The 22,848-nt window shown below is 38.2% G+C and overlaps 1 protein-coding gene across 1 annotated transcript in view; it reads left to right on the top strand.

Annotated features, from left to right (window-relative positions):
• ADCY2 (adenylate cyclase 2) overlaps window positions 1-22,848 on the top strand; it is a 215,069-nt gene that overhangs the window by 65,102 nt on the left and 127,119 nt on the right. The window contains exon 3 of the mRNA XM_051798981.1: window positions 785-946. Coding sequence (XP_051654941.1) covers window positions 785-946 — 162 coding nt within the window. The remainder of the gene's footprint in view (window positions 1-784; window positions 947-22,848) is intronic.

Raw genomic sequence — 22,848 nt, 5'->3', positions numbered from 1 at the left:
GGAACATATGCATACCATCAAATATGTATTTTCTATGTATAGTGAAGGAATCCCTTTTGCTGTTACAGGTTGGGCTGTGCATTTGGAGAGTTTGTTCCATAATGTTAGTTTGGACACTAGTATTCTTTAAAAGAAGCTAACCGGAAATTTTGTATGTGGGCTGTGATTTTCTGAAAATGTTTTTCATGACTAAATAAATATATTTCCTTAAAATGTAGTATTTTGATGGAATTTGACATAGGCCATGTAGAAACACATGAAATACAATCTTATTAAGCCAAAATGCTTTGCTGAACCTGGGCTTTTTTTTTTCTTTTTGCATTATGTCACATATTGTGAATTTTTATTACATCAGAATGTACAAAATCTCTCTGTATTGAAATCAAGGCTCTATGGAGGGGTTTGGCAGGTTGTTTTGTAATGTAGTTCACAATCAGAATCCACCAGTCCTGAGAAAACTACTTTTTAATGGTAAACAGGGTGTTAATAAAAACAAAATTTGAAAAGATAAATTTGAAAAGTTTGGAGTAATGTGTAGGTCTGAAACCATAATATAGTATTTTGCAACTGCACTTCTTTAATCTAGTTTATTGCAAATTTTCCAACACTTTTAAAAATCAATTCTTCCTAAATTGATTTTCTGGAGTGGTTAGGAATAACTTTACTGTAAAAAACTGTTGTGTAACTTTATGCTGAAGAGACTTCAAAATTAAATGCTATTTTTTTAATGTTGTTACAAAGTAAATTTGACATGCTTCTTTTTTTGTCTTGCTGTCTTGCACAGGTATCATTTTTCTTGTTCATTATTTTTGTGGTGTATACCATGCTGCCCTTCAACATGAGAGATGCTATAGTTGCCAGCGTCTTGACCTCTGCATCTCATACGATTGTGCTGAGCGTCTGTCTATCAGGTACAGCTGTGGTAAAGGAACACTTGGTTTGGCAGGTAGGTGCTTTGTGGAATTAATGATTAATTGTGTGCTGAATAGCCTGGTAAATCAGCCTGGAGTGCCTTAGTGGGTGCTCGGGAGTATAAATTTATTTCTGTCTTCATTTATGAATTGCTAATTTAGAGGTAATTCACTTGCTAAAATGAAGGTGTCAGTAATGTTATGTCTTGCTGGATTGCACACTTAAGTGGTAGAACCTACAGCCTCGTAGCTCTCACCAATGTAAAAACTTACTTGCTTGAAAAACTATGTGATGTAGCTGTATTGTGGTAGATGCGTTACCCCTCTGTTTTGTAAACCACTTTGTTCCTGTCCTCATCTTATTAAAACATAGCTTGCAAGACCAAGGATTTTATCCAGGCATCAAAGTGTTATCTCTGATTCAAAAAAAGAACATTGTCCCTTTGAATACCCTCAGGTCTACTGGGTTAAAGATCTGCTGTGAAGACATTACCCTCTCCAAGTCTGCTGCAGGTCTTCTCCTCCTTTTGTAATTCTCAGCCATTAATAGAAATTTTACAGCCTCATTCTGTTTGTGCCCAGTGATTGACTCTAGACTCCATGACATTTAGGGAATCCATATGTGTTTGCAGTTGGGTTTGGGATTGTAACTCAAATCTGATAATCTGCTATGTGACATAGTGCAGATTAATAATATGTAAAAGTCCAAATATTAGGAGTTGTTTTTCCTCACTCTTTTGCAGAAAGTCTTTTAAATGGTGAAATATTGCAGTTTTAGTTGTAGTATTGTGACAATCCCAGCTGTCATTGATAGAAATCTCTATTTTTAAGGAAACATTTAGATTTCATTTTGAAAAACAAATACTTGGGTTTGGCTTTTTGATATAGTTATCCAATCTTAGGGAAACAATTATTTTAACTTTTGCATCAAAATGCTACTGAAACCTTAAAGTAAACACATTTTTATAAGCATATTATTAGAACAAGAAAGGCATGATACTGTTTATTGTGAATAGCATTAAGAATGAAGCAAATAGTACTTTCTACTTATCTTTTAAGTTACTTGAGACTTACTTTGGAAAATATTGTTCCTCAAAGGATAGCTTTGAAATTGCAGTGATTTTACAGAAGTCCTGCCTTGTAAATTGTTCAGGAAGATACATTTTATTTCCAGACATGGCTGCAGATCTGTGTTCTATGGAATATTGAAATTGAAATATGGTAAACAAAATATGATCTAAGATGTAATTCTCTGTAGAAATTTTAAATTATGAGAAAAGTAGGTTTGCTCTTCTCTTGCTGATTTGGATTAGTTTTGGTTTTTTGTGGAGGTTGCAAAGTTACGCTGTATGTTAAGCAAGATCTGCAGTTAATGTAGTATTTTAATAATTCAGTAATACAGTTATTGATATTTGTAGTGGAATAAATCAAGGAGAATGTTATTCTTTGTTTTATGTCAGCCTGTGGCTTTTATTCTGGGCATGGATGTACTGCTAAAGCATTAATGTTTGTCATTCCTTCTCTAAAACTATTTTGGGTTAAAGTTGCTGTTTGCAAAAATTATTTACTTTTCTTGCCTATCTTTCTAGACTATTCACATTTGATGTACCTAAACCAGCACTTTCAGAAGATGTTGTATCTTTAGACACCTCATGTCTACAGAATCAAAAGAAATAAATTATGGTCTGTGATGTACAATTAGTGTCTTTCATCTCTTGTGTAACTTCTGGTTTCATTCAGAAAGAGTGAAAGTCTTTCAGCAATCTGTTAAGAGTATTTAATTTCCAGGTTGTTCTCAATTTTGTATTCTGTCTTTGTAAAATGTGTTAAATGTTACCAATAGCTTGGCAGTTACTGGAAGTACTGAGTGCACTACATTCTTTCGACTGTGTGGAAGGGATTAATTGACACTATCTCATTTCATTTCATTTGCCCTCTGTACACTTTTAGATTACTTTTGTTTATACTTTGGAGTGTAAGCAAAAAATGTTTGTTTTGTGTTCTTTGCTTTTGAAAAGTGAGACCACAAATAAGAGCTTAGATTAGAGATATAGATTACATTAAAAGAGAGAAATAATATTTGTCAATGGTATACCTCAAGTTGATATAACATATATACCTCATATATATAGCAAGTATCCTTCTGTAAAGAGTACCTGTATCTCCTTTATAATTATTGTCTATGTATTGCAAGACTTAGATTATATCTTCTCTGAGCTTTCTGTTCTTATCTGAACAAACATTCTTTCAACCTTGTTTTCTTATATCAGGTTCTCCCGCCATATAATGCTTTTGATAGTCCTCTGCTGGACCGTCTTAAATTTTTCAGCATTTTTCAGTGACTCTGATTAGCAACTCATAGCATTTTGAAAGTTAATCATAGCTTCAGCCTATCAGTAGGGAAAAATCGATGTTCAGAAGCATTGAGATTTGGCAGAGCCCATCTTACTGGTTTTGTCATTCCTTTTGTTGTCCTCTGTAAGATTTTACATCCAAAAAGTGGCTTCACTAAAGCTGAAAAGTTTAGGATGCTCTTGATTACCCAGTGTTGGTTTCAGTTAGAGATATTGAGATAAAAGCCTCCTGCTGGGATAAAGAATCCTTCAACAAACTCTCTACTGGTTACATGAACTAGTCTGTTTGACTTATGCATGTCTTTTGGGAAAAGGGAATCCACCTTGATTTTAAAAATTGGCAGTGATGGAGATGTGCATCCAGAAGCCTTCATGTTTTTTCCATGGTTGTTGACTGTCCATGTTGAAATTTTGTTCGTCTTTCCTAGTAGGAATTTTTCTAGTCTTGGCATCTAGCTTCTGGATCTCATTTTTTGGCCAGTAGGCTGACAGACCCAGTAGTATCCAATTTCTGTTTCTCCCATGAGAGTACTTCTAGACTATCAGGAATTTGCCTCATAACCTTTTTGTCAGTAAAATAAATGAGTTGCCTGCTTTTGCACTAGCTAAGCCTTTCATCACTTTCATAGTTTTTTTTTGTGTCCTCACTTGTGCTTCATCATCATCTTTCTTGCAACGTAGGCATTAGCCTTAGAGGAGCACGCCAGGAGCAGCTGCAGCACTGCCAAATGCTAATAGGGGGGCAGATCTACAAAGGGGTTAGTGTGCTGTGTGCTCAGCACAGAGACACAGACTCTACAGTAAAATACCCAGTTATTCTCCCTATGCAGTTTTGTGGGGAATTTAATGCACAGCTGTGGGATCTGTGACAGGAAGGGGGAAAAAGAGTCCTGTGTTCCAGCTTTGGTTTATGAAAAAATAACAGTGTATGTGGGTTTTGGGGTTTTTTTCTGTTGAAATTTTAATCCTAACCTTTACAAGGCACACGCTCTTGAATCTGGGACTCTGTCCCCTCTTTCCAGGTGAGGATCCTACTGCCAAGCAGGGGATGTTGTTCTGTGTGCTTCAGGACTGCTGTAAGCGAACATAACTCAAATTATGGTGTTAAGGCGTTTGGCTCAGAAGACTTTCACAACTTTAACATCTCTTTCAGTTATTCCTGGAATGGAAAGTATTTAACTGCCATCTCTTGCTGTAAACACATAACCTGTTTTTCCCTAAACCAGAACAGATTCTAATCAAATACTTGTGTTTTTCCTGCTCTACTATCAACTGCTCAGCCATTCTGATCTCATAATGTCTTGCTATTATCATTAGAGGTAATTTTTTTGTCAATTTGATAAAAAGAGAGCTAACCAAAATAATTAAACATCGTATAAGCTTCCGTTTTTCTTTTCCCCTATGTTTTATGTGAGGAGTGTGATATTTTTATTTTAGTCTTTTAGTTTTACTTTCTCAACAAGCAGTTTCATTGCTCTTGCAATCTGTTTCTGTGAGCTGTGGCGCGAAGTGTTTTCCAAACTTTAGCTAAATCACTACAAACTTTTGGGGGGGATTTTTTTTGGCACCTTCTTGCAGCACTGTAGAAGGAGTTCCTTTTAGAGGCACAAAATTGCAACTAGGCAGAATGCATGTGTGCATACATACAATTTTATATTGGTTTTGGACTCTGTTCAAGAATGCATATATAAAAAAGAAACAATTTGTAACAACTTGTATGAAGGCCTTTGTTTGTGTGATCTGGCAGTGGGTAATTCTTAAGATAATGTTCTGTCCTACTGGGCAAAAACCAAATGCTAAGTGAAAAATTTATTTTCAGGAGTGTTTGAACTGGACAATTCCAAGGCTACATCCACAAGATCTTGTACATTTGCCATCAGCTAGCCTGAGGTCTCCTGTTACAAAATAAAAAATAAATGGCTATGGCCTATTCAGGAAAAAAAACACCAAATGAACCAAACAACAGTGGATTGAAAAATGGAATGTGGTTTTATTGAAAAAAATAATTACCAATTTCTTAGTCACTACAAATCTTGAAACAAATTATACCGAAAGCTCATAATCAGAAGTGAAGGAGAATTTTCAAAGATGGACCACTTTGATAATGTCATCTGTAATATACATTTAGATGTTCTAATCCACATGCAATATATAGGTATATACCATATGTTTAGACCACTGATTTAAACTCACCTGTTAACTGAATATCTTTAACAGGTAATGGTATTTACATAAAATGTTTTATGTAATAGAGTGGCATAGCAGCAAAATAAAAAAAAGCATCAGCATTCACTGGCTAGTAAAAGAAGAAAATGTACAGCTCTGGGGCTCAGAAACATAAGTTGGTTTATGCTGTCATCACACAGTGTAAGAAAAAATCACGTTTATTAAAAAAAGTCTGGGAAAAAAGACCATGTCTTTAAGTACATTCATTGCTGTATAATCCCTAAGGCTGTATGGCTGCACAGTGAAACTCTAAAGCACATAGGAATTTTAGTAGTCTAAATGGCTAGAAGCTGTTACTATGGGTTGAAAATATCCTTCTTCCTTGAAACCTTTTTTTTGAAGGAGATAGGGAACAATTATTCCTGAAGGTAATGCAGCTTAAACAACTCTTGCTTTCTGTTGCACAGTTACATGACATGAGTTGCTGTTGACCCTGCTGCAGGTGTGGAGGGCAGTGACTGCTGTCGAAGGAGGGAGGCTGTATTTCTTGCAGCAGCAACTGCCAGTCTCCCATAATTGGTGCCTTTTTCCCTTTGCTGTCCCCACACTGGCAGCAGTGTAGCTCACCATGTTGTACAGCAGCTGCAAGCCAGTTAGAGACAGGAATGCTATGTCCTGCATAGCAATACATTAGTCATAGTTTTTATTATTGCATGTTTCTTTACTCTTGATTTTATGCTTAAATCTAGGCAGATATTAAAAAGCCATCTGCTGTGGGGTTTTTAACTAATTTTTACAATCAGCGGATGTACTTTGGGTTTCACTGATTTTTTTTAAGACAATCTGTACAGTTTTGATATGCTTGTGAAGAGCCCACTTGCCTACAAGAATATAGATATGTAGGAGAATACATAATTGTGTTTTAGAGTATTGAAGCATTAACATGGAGAATGTGAACATCTGCCGTAAAGGGAAGACCTGTAATACTTAGTATGAAGGAAGATTCATCAAAGTCTTAGAATTGCATTGTGATATGCAATCATGTGTTCAGGCAGTTCTGGGTTTTCAAAGGCAGCATTTACCTGGAGTCCAAAATCAGCATCTAAGAAATGCATAGAAAATAGTTCTGGTGCGATGTGTAGGAAATCATCAAAGCACGGAAGAAAAACATCATGGAAACATCTCCAGTTAGCATTGATTCTTAAGCTTCACTGAAAGTGTCAGATGGACATTTGTGCCAATTCCATTTAAGTTAATATTTTTAACAGCAATGGATTTCATCTCTATATTTTTTTATCACTTTTATACTGCTTTTGCTTGCATTTATTATCCTAAAAATGACAATTTCTTTTAGAAATTTTAATTTTCCAGAATATAAATTAATTTGTTGAACAAGTACCCAGTACTTCAGTGTGTTCATGAAATTATAAAATGTCTGTGTCAGAATGCTCAATCTTGAGGCTGCTATACCTCCAAAAACATAAAAAAATTAAACAGTTGTTTGGAAATCCCAGTGCTTCTAGGCTTGAGCAGCAACCAAACTCTCACCTGTACAGCATACCTTTTCAAGGGAATTGTGTTCCATATCCTTTTAAGGATGACAATGTAAATAATAACTTACCAGTGAAAGATTAAATCCATACATTCAGAATTTTGCAATACTGTCTGTCCAGATAATTTGTCTTGAGTAAAGAATCTTAATCCTTCAGTTGTGAGTTAGTTTTGCTGATTCCTTTCCATTTTCACTGACATTGCCCAGCCTTTTCAGTTGCATAGTACTTTAACAGCTTGGTATTATTTGTCAAATTTATTGTAACTTACTTCTCCTCTTATTGAAGCTGAAGCATTAAATTCTGAGTGATACTCACTCTAGACGTGATGCTTTGTCATTTTATGTACTCACAGAGTTATCATCCAACCCTATGTGTTACATTCAAGAATTCAGTTGAAAAAAAGGTTTTTCACTATCAATATGTGGATACATTTCCTCATCCACTGAGCCACTTTTAGTGCAGTATAAAGTAAGAGGGATCGGGAGCACAAACACTTGTTGTGTAGAGAAGCCTTTGGCAAGTCAGAATCCAGCTGAGATGCCTCCCTTGCAGTAGTTCAAAACCCCATCTGTTTGTAGACACTTGCGCTAGGATGTGGTCTTTCTATTTATCGTCTAAGATCCTGCCATCCCCCAGTGCTAAGCCACTGGTGAAGCAGAAGTCATTCCTGTTCCAGTTATCTTCCAAAATTTGTACTGTGCATTCCTGTCAGTGCTTGGTCCTGCGAGTCCTTGGATAGCCCTTGTTTCCCTCAGCCCACTCTGCATGTGTTGGTCCTCAGTGTGTTTCAGTAAAAGAGAACTGCCTTAACTACAGCCTCTTAAGTGCAAATCTTGGTACTGTGTGTGATGGAATCAGGTACCAAATAAGGCCAGATACAAACAAGGTAAAATTCTGCCACGTGTTATTTTTTTTCTGAGCAGCTACAGCTTTGCTGCTGGTAAAAGGGGAGCTGTTCTCTGATCCTGGAGCACAGCTTTTGTTTACCTTCCTAGTCTCCCACCTCTTCCTCCTTCCCCAAACAGGATTGTCAGGTGTCAACTTTCTCCAAGTAATTCCTGACATATTCTGCCCCCTAAAACATGTCAAGGCTCTGGGAAAATGTTGGTTGACCCTGACTGAAATGGTGCTAGTGAGCAAGATAACAGCTATACAGAAGTGATGATCATGGAGCTCAAAACTGCCTTCTGCTCTGGTTTACCAGCAGGGAAACAGCTGGAGGACATCATCTGCAAACCCTGAAGTAAATCTGGATCTGGTGCTGAGTGATAGGGTTTAGTGGATTAAGGGTTGCAGCCATAGTGTTGGGTGGAGGGTTGGACTGGACGATCTTGTAAGTTTCCTCCAGCCTCAGTGATTCTGTGCATCTGTGAATTCCTAATTCTTTACAGAGATTGCACCTTTGGTAATTGCTCTGCATATGCTTTCCCCTCTCAAGGTACATGTGTTCCTGCATGCCCAGTGAATGGCATCATTATTTGTTCTGTGTGGGCCTGAGAAGGAATCATGTCTCTCCCGTGCCTCTCACTAGTCATGTGTAATAAGTCATGTTTATCTGCTGTCAGTTTAGACTGGTTCTGGGTATACTAAAGACTCTATGCTGCATATTTGCTGGAAAGGTCACCTGCCTGGACTCTGCTAGCTCTTACCTGTTTCTGAGTGGGACAGTATTAGTGACAGTTGGTGTTTGGCTACTCCACTGTTAACTGGTTTTATTCTATATGTTTAAATTTTGATTGCAGCAGTCTGCAACAGCATAGGCTGTGGTATATCAGACTTAAAGTTACATTCATTACTCTATTTGCAGTTTTATTTCTTTAATTTCTTTGTCCCTTTGTATTTTCTCACAGATGTGTGGCAGTCTGTCAGCTCAGAAGCCACAAGAACACAGGTCGGAAGTAATCAAGCTGGCTCTGTACTGACCTAGCTCAGGTTCACAGGCATTGGGAGTTCAGGCTGTGTGAAAGCACTTATGCTGCTCTGGAAACACAAGATGTGCAGAGATGTCTGAATCTGAACATTAGGCCAGCTTCTGTGTCTTTAGATATACAGTAGCACAGTTAATCCACAGCTCTCTACACTGTTTTAACAAATAATTAAGACTTATCAATGTTGAAACAATATAGTTCTGCAGAAGATTCAACAGGTTATGGATGCCCAGAACTAAGGCTAATAGGTGGTCAGTGACTGAGGCCTCAGCAGGACAAGAAACAAACACCTGAGCAAAATCACCCTAAAGGATCCCACCACGTTTGTTCTCAACGCTAAAGAAAGGGGCTGTTGCCCTCTACATCCTTATCAATACTTATCAGTCTGACCCAGAGAAAATTTTCTCTCCTAAGCAAGAATAATTAGTTCCTTTGATCCTATAAGTGGAAAGACTTCCATGCTTGCAAAATAGTAGCTATTCAAGATCCCAGTGCCTGTCCTTCTAACAATTGTTGCCACTATGTGCTACTAGGGAAGAGGATGAAAAAAGGAACTTAAAAGTTCATTGGATCAATTTTAAACTAGGGGAAATTGTTTCAGTCAGTTCCCATGCAAATGAATAGCAAATCTCTGAAGCAGGAGATTTTGACTTCCTCAACATAGACACACTTTTGTCTTTTAGAAGCCAAAACTGAGTTTTGCTCTGAAGAGATAAACCAGGTTTTGCTCTGAAGAGATTTGCTCGTTTGTTTAGAAGATTTCCAAGGGCCACGTTTGAATAATCTTCTTTGTCTCACTCTGCATGATCTTAGTTTAGCAGCGTCTCTGTCACAGAAACATTTATTCAGGCTAACCACAGCAGGATTTGTCCATCCTATTTACCAGCATTGTTTGCCACACTTTGTCCAAAGACTCATGGAGATGAAATCTTGCCCAAATTTTTTTCAGAGAAGAAGAGACTCTGTCCTGATGAGCATTTACTCACATACGTACTTTTAGTAACACTGTTGAGGTTGTTCAAGGAGGTTTGCAGCAGCTTGTGTGAGAGAGCTTCACACTCTGAATGCAAATATGAGATGCGCAATAATCCTGTTTCCTTTAGTATGTAGGTGATGAGATAGAGTTTTAACAGAATTGATGGTTACAACTCCTCGCTCGTGGTTTCTTGGAGAGGGTCTCAGTGGTGTAGTCCCCCTTCAGTAGGAGGAAAGAGCCACCGAGTCTCTTCTCTGCATTCCAGGGCGAAAAATGGTTTATTTGAAACTCCTGTGGGCTTTTAAGGTCTCTGAGGGAGGGCTTAGAAGGAGGAATGTGATTGAGCCAAGGTCCGGGGGAAAGGGAGTGGCTTGAGGGCTCTGCTAACCAGTGGGGGATACAGGAGGACCAAGGTCCAATAACAAGCCAGGGACTGGGGAGAAGTGGACGAGACAACTAATACTGCTTGTGCAGGCATGAGGGCCGGTTCGGGGAGAGGGGACAACATGGCACTGTGTGTGGGGGGCGCATGGTTACATAGTCCAAGGGAAAACCGTACAATAAAAACGTGAATCATCGGTGTTTTTCCACTCTGCTCGATCTTGGAGAGCTGCTGCTGTGACGGACTCGCTTCTAAAGTCGTTCTTTCCAGGATTCATAATCTTTTCATTTCCCCACAGAGTTTTAGCTTCTGATGGAAGTCTGCTGGGGTTTTGCTGGTGGTCTCTGAATGCTGACTGATGCTGACCTTAATGTACACACACCTACTCTCTCTGTGAGAGATGTTTTGGATGCTTGCATGGTACTTGCCCTGTGGAAAGAGTCATTAAAATTTGGCCTGTGGAAAGAACAACCCATAGTGACAACGAGCAATGCTCCCAGGCGATCTGCCTTCTCCATCCAACTCACACACAGGCCAGCGGGCAGGAACAGAGAGAGGAGATGATGTGCTCCCTGTGTGACACCCAGAGAGGCTGTTGCTGTAGTGACAGTGTCCTCTGAGTCTAACAGGGCAGTGAAGTGGTGGCATTCCAGCTCCAGTTCTTTTGCCTTACCATGCTATTTAGATCCACTCATTTGTCATGTTTAATTAATTTCATAACATCAAATCCACTTAGGTTGGTTAAGATCCTTAGGGCTTGTCTTGCACCACTACCCCCATACAGACTTCTGCTTATTGAAATAAGCATAGGATAACAATTTGAAAGTCTTAAAAGAGGAGAAACGGCCAAGATATATAAAAAAGAACATGCAGCAAAAAGGATAAGGAGACAGAGAAGAAACAGATTAAATTATCTATGCAAAAAATGGAGACCAAAGCATAAATGTTAATAAATAGAAAGTAGAATACTGGAAAGTTGAAACGTGGATAATAAGGCACCTTTAATAATGTTCTCTATTATTTGCTCTAAGAGTTTGCTTCATTTGCTGTTCATATTTTTGTTTGCAGTCATGAGCAATGACACCTTTTTTTTTCTGCTATCTAGTCACTTAGACAGTGAATGTTTCTCACCTCAGTTCAGTTTATTGATGCTGCACTGATGATCTCTGAATGCGGAGTTGATGCCCTTTCTAATCGGTATTGACTGAGTCACTTCAGAATCTCATGCACGTGGTACAGACATAGTCCCTTAAGTCATTATCTAGCTATTTTCTCTCAACTACGTTATTTCAGCTTCTGTTGAAATTCAGCTGCATTTGCTAAAAATATTCCTAAATCCAAGGGTTGAACACAAGCACAGCTGGCCTGCCTGGGACCGTGGGGGAGCAAGCACTAACCTTTGTGAACATGTTCTCTGTCCTCCCTGGACTTAACCTGTGTCATCAGTCCTGGGCTTTGTCAGTAACCTCCCTCTAGGTTAGAGCAGAGTACAAATAAAGATCCCACTTTGCAACACTCCTTTCCTCAGCTGGTGTTAAACCCAGCTCTGCATTTGAATCACTTGTTGCAGGTCTTGGATGAGAAACTGATGCTGATGGGTCTTGGATGGCAGAGCTCTGCTACTTTCCCTCTTCTGATAGGCAGAGACCACAGTTAGGCAGCAGAAGGTGTGCTGGAGAGCCATGTTCAGGCCTGTTGGAGCAGCCCCAGCAGTGACTTCAGTCCTTCTCATACTATTATTGAGCTAATCATTGCAGCTGCAGCCAGCTGTCCTCTCTGGAAAAAATGTACCCTTGCTTTCACAATAGATTTGGATATTTTCCTTGTCTCAACCTGCTGCTGATGTCCATTGTCTGTGCTTTCCAAATTCCACTGACTTAGATTGGATCAGCTCTTAGGTCAGAGTTGATTAAAAACTCCGAAGGAGCAGGGAAACAATAACAGAGGAACCCCAGTAAATTACTCAGAGCAAATCGAACACCCTGCCCAAGCTCCTTGCTAGGCTGTCACAGTGTCTAGGAGTGACAACCAGCAGCCAGGCGAGTCAATGGGAATAGCTTCCTAGCTCACCCTACAGATAGAGAGGGTCACTCCCAGCAGGCCGTGGGCCTCATTAGTGGATGCAGGGATAGGGCTTTTTTTGGGTTGCACAAGACTTAGGATGGGATATTTAGGGGAGAAACCAAAGGTGAGGGAAGGGAGGGATCATAGTGGTTTAGAGGAGGCACAGGTGAGGAAGAATAAAGGAATAAGGCAATAAAAGGGGTTGATCACTTGTTAATGGGCTGCTAATCAGTACAGTTATCTGGCCATACCCTATCCCTGACCTACACTGCCTGTCCTGTCTTCTCAACCTCCACTCCTAGCTAGATGAAGGGACACATGTATTCTGTGTCCATGTACATGTCTATGTGTGCAGGGGGACCATGGAATGGAAACCAAGTGTCACAGGGTCCCAGGTGTCTGTAGTGGAGCAGCTGGAGAGAATGGAGAGATCTAAGTGCCAGCTGGTACTCAAGGGGGCTGTGGCTCAGAGGGGCTTGAGAGCTGAGGCAGCTGGAAAGACTGTACTGCATATATATTTTGTGGGTGTATGTCTCAGCATGTGTGATCACTGGTCAGGCCACACTAGCCGGTGAGTGGGAGATGAGGCTGTAAGTCTGGGATGGATACGGGAGAGGCTAGAGGCTGTGTGGCTTGATTGCTGGAGGTAACCAGGAGTCCAAACTGAACCAGAGACAGATCTGTTTGTGCAGGTGGGTGAGTGATCCAGAGGCTGGCTATTGAACAGATCACATATCAGAAAGGTGGTGCAGCTTGTGTTTGCCCAAGTGCTGTTTTGGTCTTGTGTTTTTTTCAGTCTGAATTGATCTGGGTGATTGGCTTTGGGTATATGTATATATGTGTTGTATGTAGGTGTGCCCATATGCTTCGCAACTGGATGGATATGGGAATGTGGTGCTGTAGCAGCTTTGCCTCTGTCAGGCTACGAGATTCAGCAACCTCCAACGTAAACCAGAGCCACGTATTTTCAAATAGAATTCTGTATATTTGTAAACAGCATTATGACTTTTGTGTAGGAAGTGGGTTTTTTTGATGAACTTGATGAAAATTAGATTTTAATAACTTTGCAGTGTATAACATGGGGGCAATTTCTTTGCTGGGCGTCTCTTCCCTTCATATTCTCATGTGGGACGTGGTAAGCCTGAATCCATAAGACATGGTCATCGTGAGAAAATGTAAAACTTTAATATCTCCTTCTGGGAGTTGCAGGTATATATATTACTGCATGATGAGGTAATTGATTTTTCACTGATCACATTTGCTGAGTTCCAGACAACAACAATAATACCAGAGTTAAAAAAGAGTAAGTATGGAAATGCTGCTCCATAATTACTGAACTGAAATGATATCTGACAGTGAAGGACTGCTGCAGGAAGTCACTCAGGGGGTGCCAAGAGAAAAGAAAGGCCTTTCTGATGCCAACTGCCAGAGCAGAGAATGCTGTCCCTGGAGACACATTGAGCATTCAGGTGGTGGTGTACATTTTTTTTCCTCTTCACTGTCATCGAAAGAAATGTAAGGGTAAAGAACAGAGGTGAGCTCAGTGTTAGAGTCAAGCCAGAGAGGTTGTGATAATTTTTCGAGAAAGATTGAACTAATACAGCTTTTGAAAAGGGATTTACAGTAGTGAATGCTCTTTCCATCTCTAAAATATCTGAAATGGTTCCTTCTGTTCTTATTAAAAAATTGTAGTACCTGTTAATTAGTTTGTGAAAACAGCACAATCTGTTGTTCAGATTCTCAGTCATGCTAGGCTCAGTTGGGATGATTTGATGTGAGACATATTGGGGTATCTCAGAGAACTGAGGAGCTAAGAGGTAGGGAAAGACTTAACTGCTGCAAGATGGTGCTTCTCTGTATCTGGGGTGCTCTTTTGCAGTTGCAGTGTGTGCAGTTAAATTGGCTTTTTTTGCACTATAGAAAGAAAAATAAATCCTCCCCTCTTGAAAACTAGGACTGTGGGCCATCATGTTGATAGCTCTGAAAGTGGCACCCTTTGGTTTGTATTGACTTTAAAGTAGCAAAGTCAAAAGTCTGGAGATATTCAAGAACTGTCTGTATGCAGTCCTGTGCCATGTGCTCTAGGATGATCCTGCTTAAACAGAGAGTTTGAATCAGACGACCCACTGTAGTCTCTTCCAACCCTACACATTCTGTTTTCTGTGAAGTCTACCATTTTAGCCTTCCAAATTCAATTTTTTCCTTGTGAATTGCTGAAAGTTTTCTCCCATGATTTATTTTTTCTTTCTACTTCCCTCACACCTTTGCCTTATTTCTTATTTATTGTTTCTTACAAACCTGTTTCATACTTTTTTTTCAACCTAGCTGGGCCTTTTTAAAATATTAATTTAAGGATTTTTTTCTAATCCCTCAGTATACTGTATCTTGCTTGACAGCTTCTTGTGACAAAGCATTCAGCAGCTTAACTGCATTGTAGGAAGAGCCATCTTTTGCTTGTTTCAAACCTGTCATCTGTTTGCATCCCCCAAATTCTTACATTGGAAAAGGCTGAACAGTTGAGCTTAGTTCACCCTCTTCAGATCATTTATGATATTATAAACCTCTGTCACACCTCTCCTATAATTTCTTTCCCAGGCTGGAGGATTGAAAATTATTTATCTTTCCTTACTTAGAAGCCATTCTATACCTTTGATCTTCCTTGTTGCCTTTCTCTGATCTGAAAGTTTTTCCTTACACAGTATGAAAGCACAGTCTATAAGACAGAAAATCCATTAATACTTCATAAATGCTTGTTTAGTAAGGAAGTAGGTCATGTAAATTCTGATGACCCTGAATAAAGAGGAAAAAAATGGTGAGCCTGATGCTCAAAGCAAGCACAAATTAGCTGAAATGTTACTAGTGAAGGAAATTAAAAATCTGTGACCTGACCCATGCAATTTTGAGGTGAAGACTCAGAACATTTTGCTTAACAAAATGCACATGATTCTGTAGTTTCTGAAGGAGGTTCAAAAGAACTGTTATGCATTTATTAGGGTGAAGTAAGAGAAATAAATATGTTTGCTTTTCATGTCAGAAGATGAAATGTTGAGGTCTGCTTGTACTAAAAATAATTCTAAAGGAGAAAATAGTGGCTATGGTTATACTGTATTGTGCTAAAACCTGAGCGGTTAGGATTGTTTCTGCAGGGCTGTTACTTATTGGATTTTTTTTAAACAATGCCAATTTAAGGAGCTAAATATTTAAAATTATATTCTTCTATACCCATACTACTAGGGATGTAGGAAATGAATATCTGTACTTAGGAGCAGGCAGAGAATCCTTTCTAGACCAGGAGGAACAATTTGATATTTCTGGTTTTTTTAAGATAACTCTATTCCTCTTTAAAACATGTATTCATCAAAAGGACATATAATTGGACATGAATTAAAAAAAAAAAAAAAGAAAAATTGCAATGTATCTGAGTGATATTGCAGTTATCGTCTCACTAACTGGATGCCAAAAGAAGGCAATGATAATGGTGTAGCTGCTGATAAGAAAATTTTCAGAATGCATTATGGATATTGTGCTTCATCCTGACAAAGTCAGTTCACAAAAGAGCAATAAGCAGTGGCTCAAAGGGGGGTTATGTTTCATTTATTAGAGTCTTCCCTTAACAAGTACCCAAGACAAGGATCAAAGTAGAACTGCAGTGTGTATGGCTCGAAACTCATGCATATTTTCTTGAACTCAGGATTGCAAATCTGTTCATATTATGGATATGAGATAGTTCCAGTATTTTTCAGGGAAAGTTTTTGGTATATTCTGTGGTATTCAGCAGTTTAGCAGTGATAAAATGTTTTCCATTATACAAGGTCTTGACAGTATTAGTGCATGTATGTGTGTATATATATAATATGCAAGATTATATATATGAGATTTACATGATATAGATAAATATTTTTTTTTTCCTCTTCTACACATTATTTTAGTAATAAATCAAAGTCTGTGGATTACAGTTTTGTGTTGCAGCTGTAGTTAGTAAGGGTTTTTTTGTTAAGTTTGCATAGAAGTACCTTCCATTTTGGTTCAGTGAGTCCGGCTGCAATTAAACACATCTGAATATCACAGGACCTTTTTATAAACCTGTATTAAAGTGTAGAAGTCTTCTTTCCACAAATTCTGTTTCTTCATCAACTTCATGTACTTTGTCATGATGTGAGCAACAGACCATAAAGTTTAATTAGTCACAGCTTAAAACACAGAGCACATGAACACAGCACTGCCTCTGAAAGTCAGACTATCTGGAGGAGCAGAATAGGCTTGGACAAACAAGTAGTGTATATACCTCCTACATAGATTGATACTGTGGATGTTCATTTTTCTTTTACTGCCTTTTACAGCATTTTAGGGTGGTGGAGACAGCTGTGGAAAGGGACAGTGCTATACCGCAATATACATGGAAAAATAATTTCTTTTTAAATATCTAGATATTTTTAATAGTTGGTAAGTCTCCTGCAGTGTTACATTTACATAAGTAAGCTTTTGGAAATAGTACAACAAATATGATTAATACTGTACTGTGACAGCCAGCTCTGCCTGTTCTGTTGTTTTGGGTGGTTTGGTTTTCCCTTTTCCCTACAGTGTTGTAGAGAATTGAATTAAAAGACATTTAACAGAAGTTAATTCTGTTCTACGTTTTAAGAAGTTTGTTGAGATGGATAAAAAGAGAAAATAAATCCAAAGCTGTATTCAGTTACAGAACTATTTTAAAATTCTGTGTTTTCAAAGGTTAGAGCAGTGATAACATTTCATCAGTGCCAAAGTACCACAGTATGTTGCTTTGGGATTCAGAAGAGCTGACCTATGTCTCTCTGGCTTTGACTCTTGAAGTACTGCTGATTTATCTGAAGTCCTTTCAAGTATCATTGTGCTGCGTGCCTCCATTTATTCAATTTCCTTACTGGTTAAATGCTAATTTTAATATTTGAGGTCATACAGTTTGATTTCAAACATCCTATATAAAGTTTGTAGCATGAGGAGAGTTATTGCAAAGGAAAAGCTCAGATCTGGAGTGGAAAAGAACATATTATGTTTGGCCATATTCTTGTCTATTCTCAACAGATCTGATGAATATCATTATGTATTTTAGGATCTTTCATATGGTACATAAAAGAATCATCCTGCTTTCTAAAGTTTTCAAAAAATCAATATAACTTAATGGGTTTTCTTATTGTTTGTTTGTTGTCTCTACCTGCACTGTAGGGAATTTAATTACTTTTTACCTGAAACATGAGGTGGGTTGTATCATCAGATGAGCCTGGAAATCATTATAACTCTTACTTGTCCGAGGCCGGAAAGTACCTTAGGGTCTTAAGTGTGCTGTTCAAGCAGAAGTAAAGGCTACTATGTAGATTACAAAGCCAGAAGGAGCTGCAAGGATCCTCTGGTGCCAGTGTTGCTGAGATCAATATTATGTTCCTCACCTGACAATTCTCATAAAGGTTTTTGGCTCCCTCCCCATGCTGCAAGTGTTGATGGTGATTGCCTTTGACAGCGTCTGAAAGCAGCACAGAAAGAAGGAAAGCAAAATCTGTTTCTGCTCGTCTATCACAGAGTTTCTGAGGGGCCTTTCTGCATCCGCTTTGATCCTGCTATGCCTGCGCTTTAAAATCCAGATGGATTTGTTTCTCTTAACTTAGGGGAAATTTGATTCTCACTTGTGAATGAATTTACCCATCATCATTAACACTTGGAGATGTTTGCCACGACCTAGGTCACGCTGACCCTAATCAAGGACAAAATCAACACGTCTCAGTTAACATCACACGGTATTTTGGTAGTCCCTTGCTGCAGTAGTTCCTCAAAAAACTAGCAACTGAGCACAGCATAGGGAAGCTAAAAGACATGCAGTTAATTTGTTCCAAAACACCTTTATTCAAATATGATGTAAATTTCCTCAGTTATGGAAACATTTCCCATGATATGATAGAATTTCCTGTAACTACCATAAACATGCTAGAAGGGAGACAAATCTGGACTATTTAATTGTTTGTTTATTTTTAACAGCAGTAACAGGCATGTCTCGTCCAAAATGCAACACATTAAATTTAGTCATTTTCCACCTACTCTCCCTTTTGTTTTGCTCTTTTTTTTCCCCTCTGCAGTTCCTGTATTACATGCTCTTTTGTGCAGCCTGTAATTTCTTCCTTGCCTCGGGACCCACTCGGGCATGGGATCTGTACAGGCTGCCTGGGGCTCACAGAAGAAAGGACATGCAGCAGAGGCAAGGACCACCTTCTCCAGTTCCCTTCCCCTGCCAGCCGGTAGGCACCGCTGTGCCCCGTCACATGATTCAGAGCAAAATGGTTGACAGCTTTGTAATTTGCTAATTTTATTCTGCTTTTCCTGTTGTGGATGTAAGGTCATTAATTTTCCTTGAAAAATAAGGATTGTGGAGAAGAGAGATTGTTTAATGGAGGGCGGGATATAATATTTTTGGTGTTTCAAATATCAAGCTGTTAAAAAAAGCAGACAATACCAAATGTGGAGAGCAAAAAAATTATTTATGTGCTACAAAGTATTACTTTTGGGGGATGTTTAGAATCCAGGATTCATCTTGCAACCATGTCTATAACTGTGAGGGGTTTTATTAAACATGTTCATGACAGTCTCGGTGTTTTTATAACCACCTTGGTCAGCATCCTGTTTCAGTCTAAGTCTTTAAGGCGCTTGATCTGCTTTGAATATTTCTCCCAAGTATGAATAATATAAAAGTTAATATAGTGGTATTTTAAAATTTCATCCATTTTGTTGTACTCTAATTTCTCAATATTTCCAACCATTTTTTTACTGTCTTTGTTCTGTATATTTACCTGCACTAATCTTTGTATTCCTGTTGTATTCAGTCCTTAATTATCCATCTGGTACCAATGGTGGTACATGACTAATCTTTTCCTTCATCTGCAGTAGACATTTTCAGTGGACTTCCAACTACTGTACTATAGTTTGTTTATTTTGATGTGTATTTTAAGCATATGAAATTATAATTTCTTGGGATGTGAGGTGGATTATTATTAATTCTTATTGGAATTGACTACTGGTGATTGTTTGGATTTATCTCTTGAGCATTTTTAAACTGGCTCTAAGTATATTGCTTGTGATGAGCTCTGTATTGAATACTAAATTAATGTTGAAAGACTGGTAGAGGATCATTTAAATATTAGATTAATATTGCCTACAATATAAAATAAGCAAGCCTCTAAAGAGCTTGTGAAAGAATAGACTGGTGACTAAAAGCTTGTTAAAGACTACTAGATCTTTTTTGAAGGGCTTTTAGAATAAGTTTTAATTTGCTTTTAGTGCATAGTCATTAAATATATTCATAAAATGTTCTAATTCTGTTTTTGTTTCTTACTAGTTTAATTCCTGCTAAACTCTTCGTTTGATTATTCTTTGATTATTGTGGTATAAGTGCCATTCATGTAATCATTTATTGAACACGTATAGCAACTGTTCACTAGCAAGAAATGTTGAAAAAGTCCTAGTAAAACTTACAGTTTTTAAAAGCATAGAAGCACTTACTATGTCTCTTCGGCTAAGTTTGATTATTGATTTTTAAAATCTGAATAGATCAATATATGGCCCCCTCTCTCTTCTGATATTTCGTAGGTGTGTGGCAATCACAAACACCAGATAGTCTCATTTCCCTGCCTATAATCTCCAGCTAAAACTGCTCTTGGAAACCAGGTAGTCTAATAGCTCCCTTTAAAACCTGCCTAACAGCCCTTATTTTTACCCACTGATTGCCTGGATTATATGAAAAGAAAGCAAACCAAAAAGGTGGACTTCATTTAGTAGCAGTAAGACTGCACAGTGTCTAAATATACTTCAAACATAGTTTTGCTGCCTCAGTTCTACATCCATTTAGCAGACAACTTTTACTGTTAGACCAGTTAAGAGCCAATAAGCTCAAAATCACTCAAGAGCATTCTGTCTACCCTGAAGTGTGTCAATCTTCATAATGTTCCCATGATATTGTCCTTTTCCCAAGCTCTTCTCTCCAGAACTTTTTTGTCTTGTTCCACTCCTTTTGAGAAGAGTAGACCACTACTGTGTGTAATACTCGGGGTCTGGTCATGCTATGCTTTTACAAAGGGGCATATTTGGTTGACTGCTACAAGCTACATTGAGCACTTCCAAGTCTGGATAGTTTCTAGTATGACAGAAGTGGGATTCAGGGTAAACTACACCCATGATCCTGAAGTAACTCTTCTGTAAGAGTGTTTTGTACACCAGTGTAGTGCACTGTCTTCCATGGGAGGGACCCCACGGGGATCAGGGGAAGAACTCCTCTCCCTGAGCAGCAGTAGAAACAACAACTGACCGTAACCCCCATTCCCTGTCACCCTGCCACTCCTGAATGGGCAGGAGGTAGAACACAGAGAAGGAGAGAGGGGTGAGAAGAAGGTGTTTTTGAGATCTATTTTACTTCTCATTCTCCTGCTCTGATTCTGTTAGTAATTAATTTAACTAATATCCCCACTTTGAGTCTGTTTTGCCCATGACAGTGATCAGTGAGTGATCTCTTCCAGCCCTTATCTCAACTCATGAACCGTTTGTTATATTTTCTCTTCTGTCCAGTTGCACAGGGAAATGAGAGAGTGGCTTTAGTGAATACCTGGTGTCCAGCCAGGGTCAACCCACTACATTACCCGAAAACAAAAGTGGATGACCATAGTATGCAGCTATGGCTGTGTCCCAGAGAGGAGAATAGCATCCCAGCATGTTCTCCGTGGCATCCCAAAGAACATCTAACAGAATTAAGCATAGAGAAATGATAATAGAATTGAGAGTTATCTGCACTGGAGCATATGATACAATTTGGGAAGGTTTGCTGGGACACTTGATACTGTACTGCACTGACAGTGATAAATGATCACGATTTTACTTTTGAGTTTTGTGTCCTTGGTCAAAGAAATTTATTACCTGAGGCTTTAGACTTTGGGTTTTTGGTCTTGCAGTTTTGTGGTTAACCATCTACCATACAGGTCCGCCTTTAAAGGATATACAGTACAATTTGCAATACACCAGTGTCTCTCACCTATCAGTCATACCCATTAGTTGCAGGCTGTGTAACTGATTTGTAGTGTCTGTCTTTTAGTATATGGCAGCACAGCTCATTATTTGCTAAAGTGATGTTTTGTTTGAGCTTTTACCAAACTAATAAAATAATGCTTTTTAAGCAGGATGTATTTAGATTAAGATGAAACAACCATTGTTTATAAATTAGTACTTTATATGTGAGTTGCTTTTTAGGATTTTAGGGTTTCTTCACAGCAGTATTAACTGTTCGATCATTAAAAAATATTTGGGATTAGACAGGTATGTTATTTTTGGTAGTTTTAGAATTTTATCTTTTCCAATTTTAAATAGGTCATTTGTTTTCCCAAACTAAACGTAGCATTTAAAAGTCTAAATATGTATTTATAAATAGTAATATTGTCTCCATTGTTTGCAAACATACCATAAGCTACTGCAGTTACGTGGAAATTAATGAAAGATTTGATGACTGTATTAGTCATTTTATGTCACTTTAAAAGGACTGTTTCAACATATTTTGTAATTTTACCTTCCTAGGGAAATTCCATGGTCTAGTAGGCAAGGTGGTGTTAGGTCAAAAGTTGGGCTTGATGATCTCAGAGGTCTTTTTCAGCCTAGTTGATTCTATGATTCTGTGATATAAGTCTGAAAGTAAAAAAATCACTGTTCCTGGTAGGTGGCACAGATGTTAGTCAAAACTCCACTTCGCTGAAGTTCCCAGTAATCATGTGTGCAATTTAGAAGATGAGCTTATCCTTAGTAGTACTTTATGTGATAATTCATGAACTTTTAGATTTTCACCACTATATGGGTATACATTGAAAACTATATTTTGCTTATGTATGCCAAAGTTAATAGTTATGCTTATATCTTTGTATAGTAAAATAATTTATTTTGCAAGCTGATGCACAATATAGCTTGTTATTAATAAAAACATATATGAAAGCAATGATTGAAGCCCAAGTTTGGGGACCTTGGTGAGTTCTAGAAATGATGATATAGAGGCAACTTTTTAGTATTAACACATGAAATGCTCCTGGTGTTTAATTACAGTAACTGGAAGTTATGTTTTTAGAAACTATAAATGTTTCAGTGCACTTTATTCAGTAAATAAAAGATACTGGGGGGGACATGGATGAAACTTGATGTGTTAATTGACCAGAATGTTCCTGCTGATGAACCTACACTTTAGAAAGTGACTAGATAGCTTTGACATTATGTCCTACTCCTGCCTTAGTATGCTACTTTGATGGGTAGAAAATAGAAATATATCTCAGAAATTCAATCTTCCCTGTCGTTGCTTGCTTATAAAGCACTTATTTTGTTTTCAATACCTGAATCCAGTGAAATTGCTTGAAAACCTTGAAGGCGGTGAACTGAAGTTCCTGGGTGAATCATATTATTTTAATGAAAATTGAGTGAATTGAATTGCATTTCTTCTCAGAGCTCTTTGCAAGGAAGCAGTTAAGGGACAA

Source organism: Manacus candei, unplaced genomic scaffold, assembly GCF_025592945.1.
Source record: "Manacus candei isolate 608988 ecotype Guabito, Panama unplaced genomic scaffold, ASM2559294v1 h1tg000049l, whole genome shotgun sequence".
In the NCBI taxonomy this organism is placed as follows: Eukaryota; Metazoa; Chordata; class Aves; order Passeriformes; family Pipridae; genus Manacus; species Manacus candei.
This window is presented reverse-complemented; position numbering and strand designations above follow the sequence as displayed.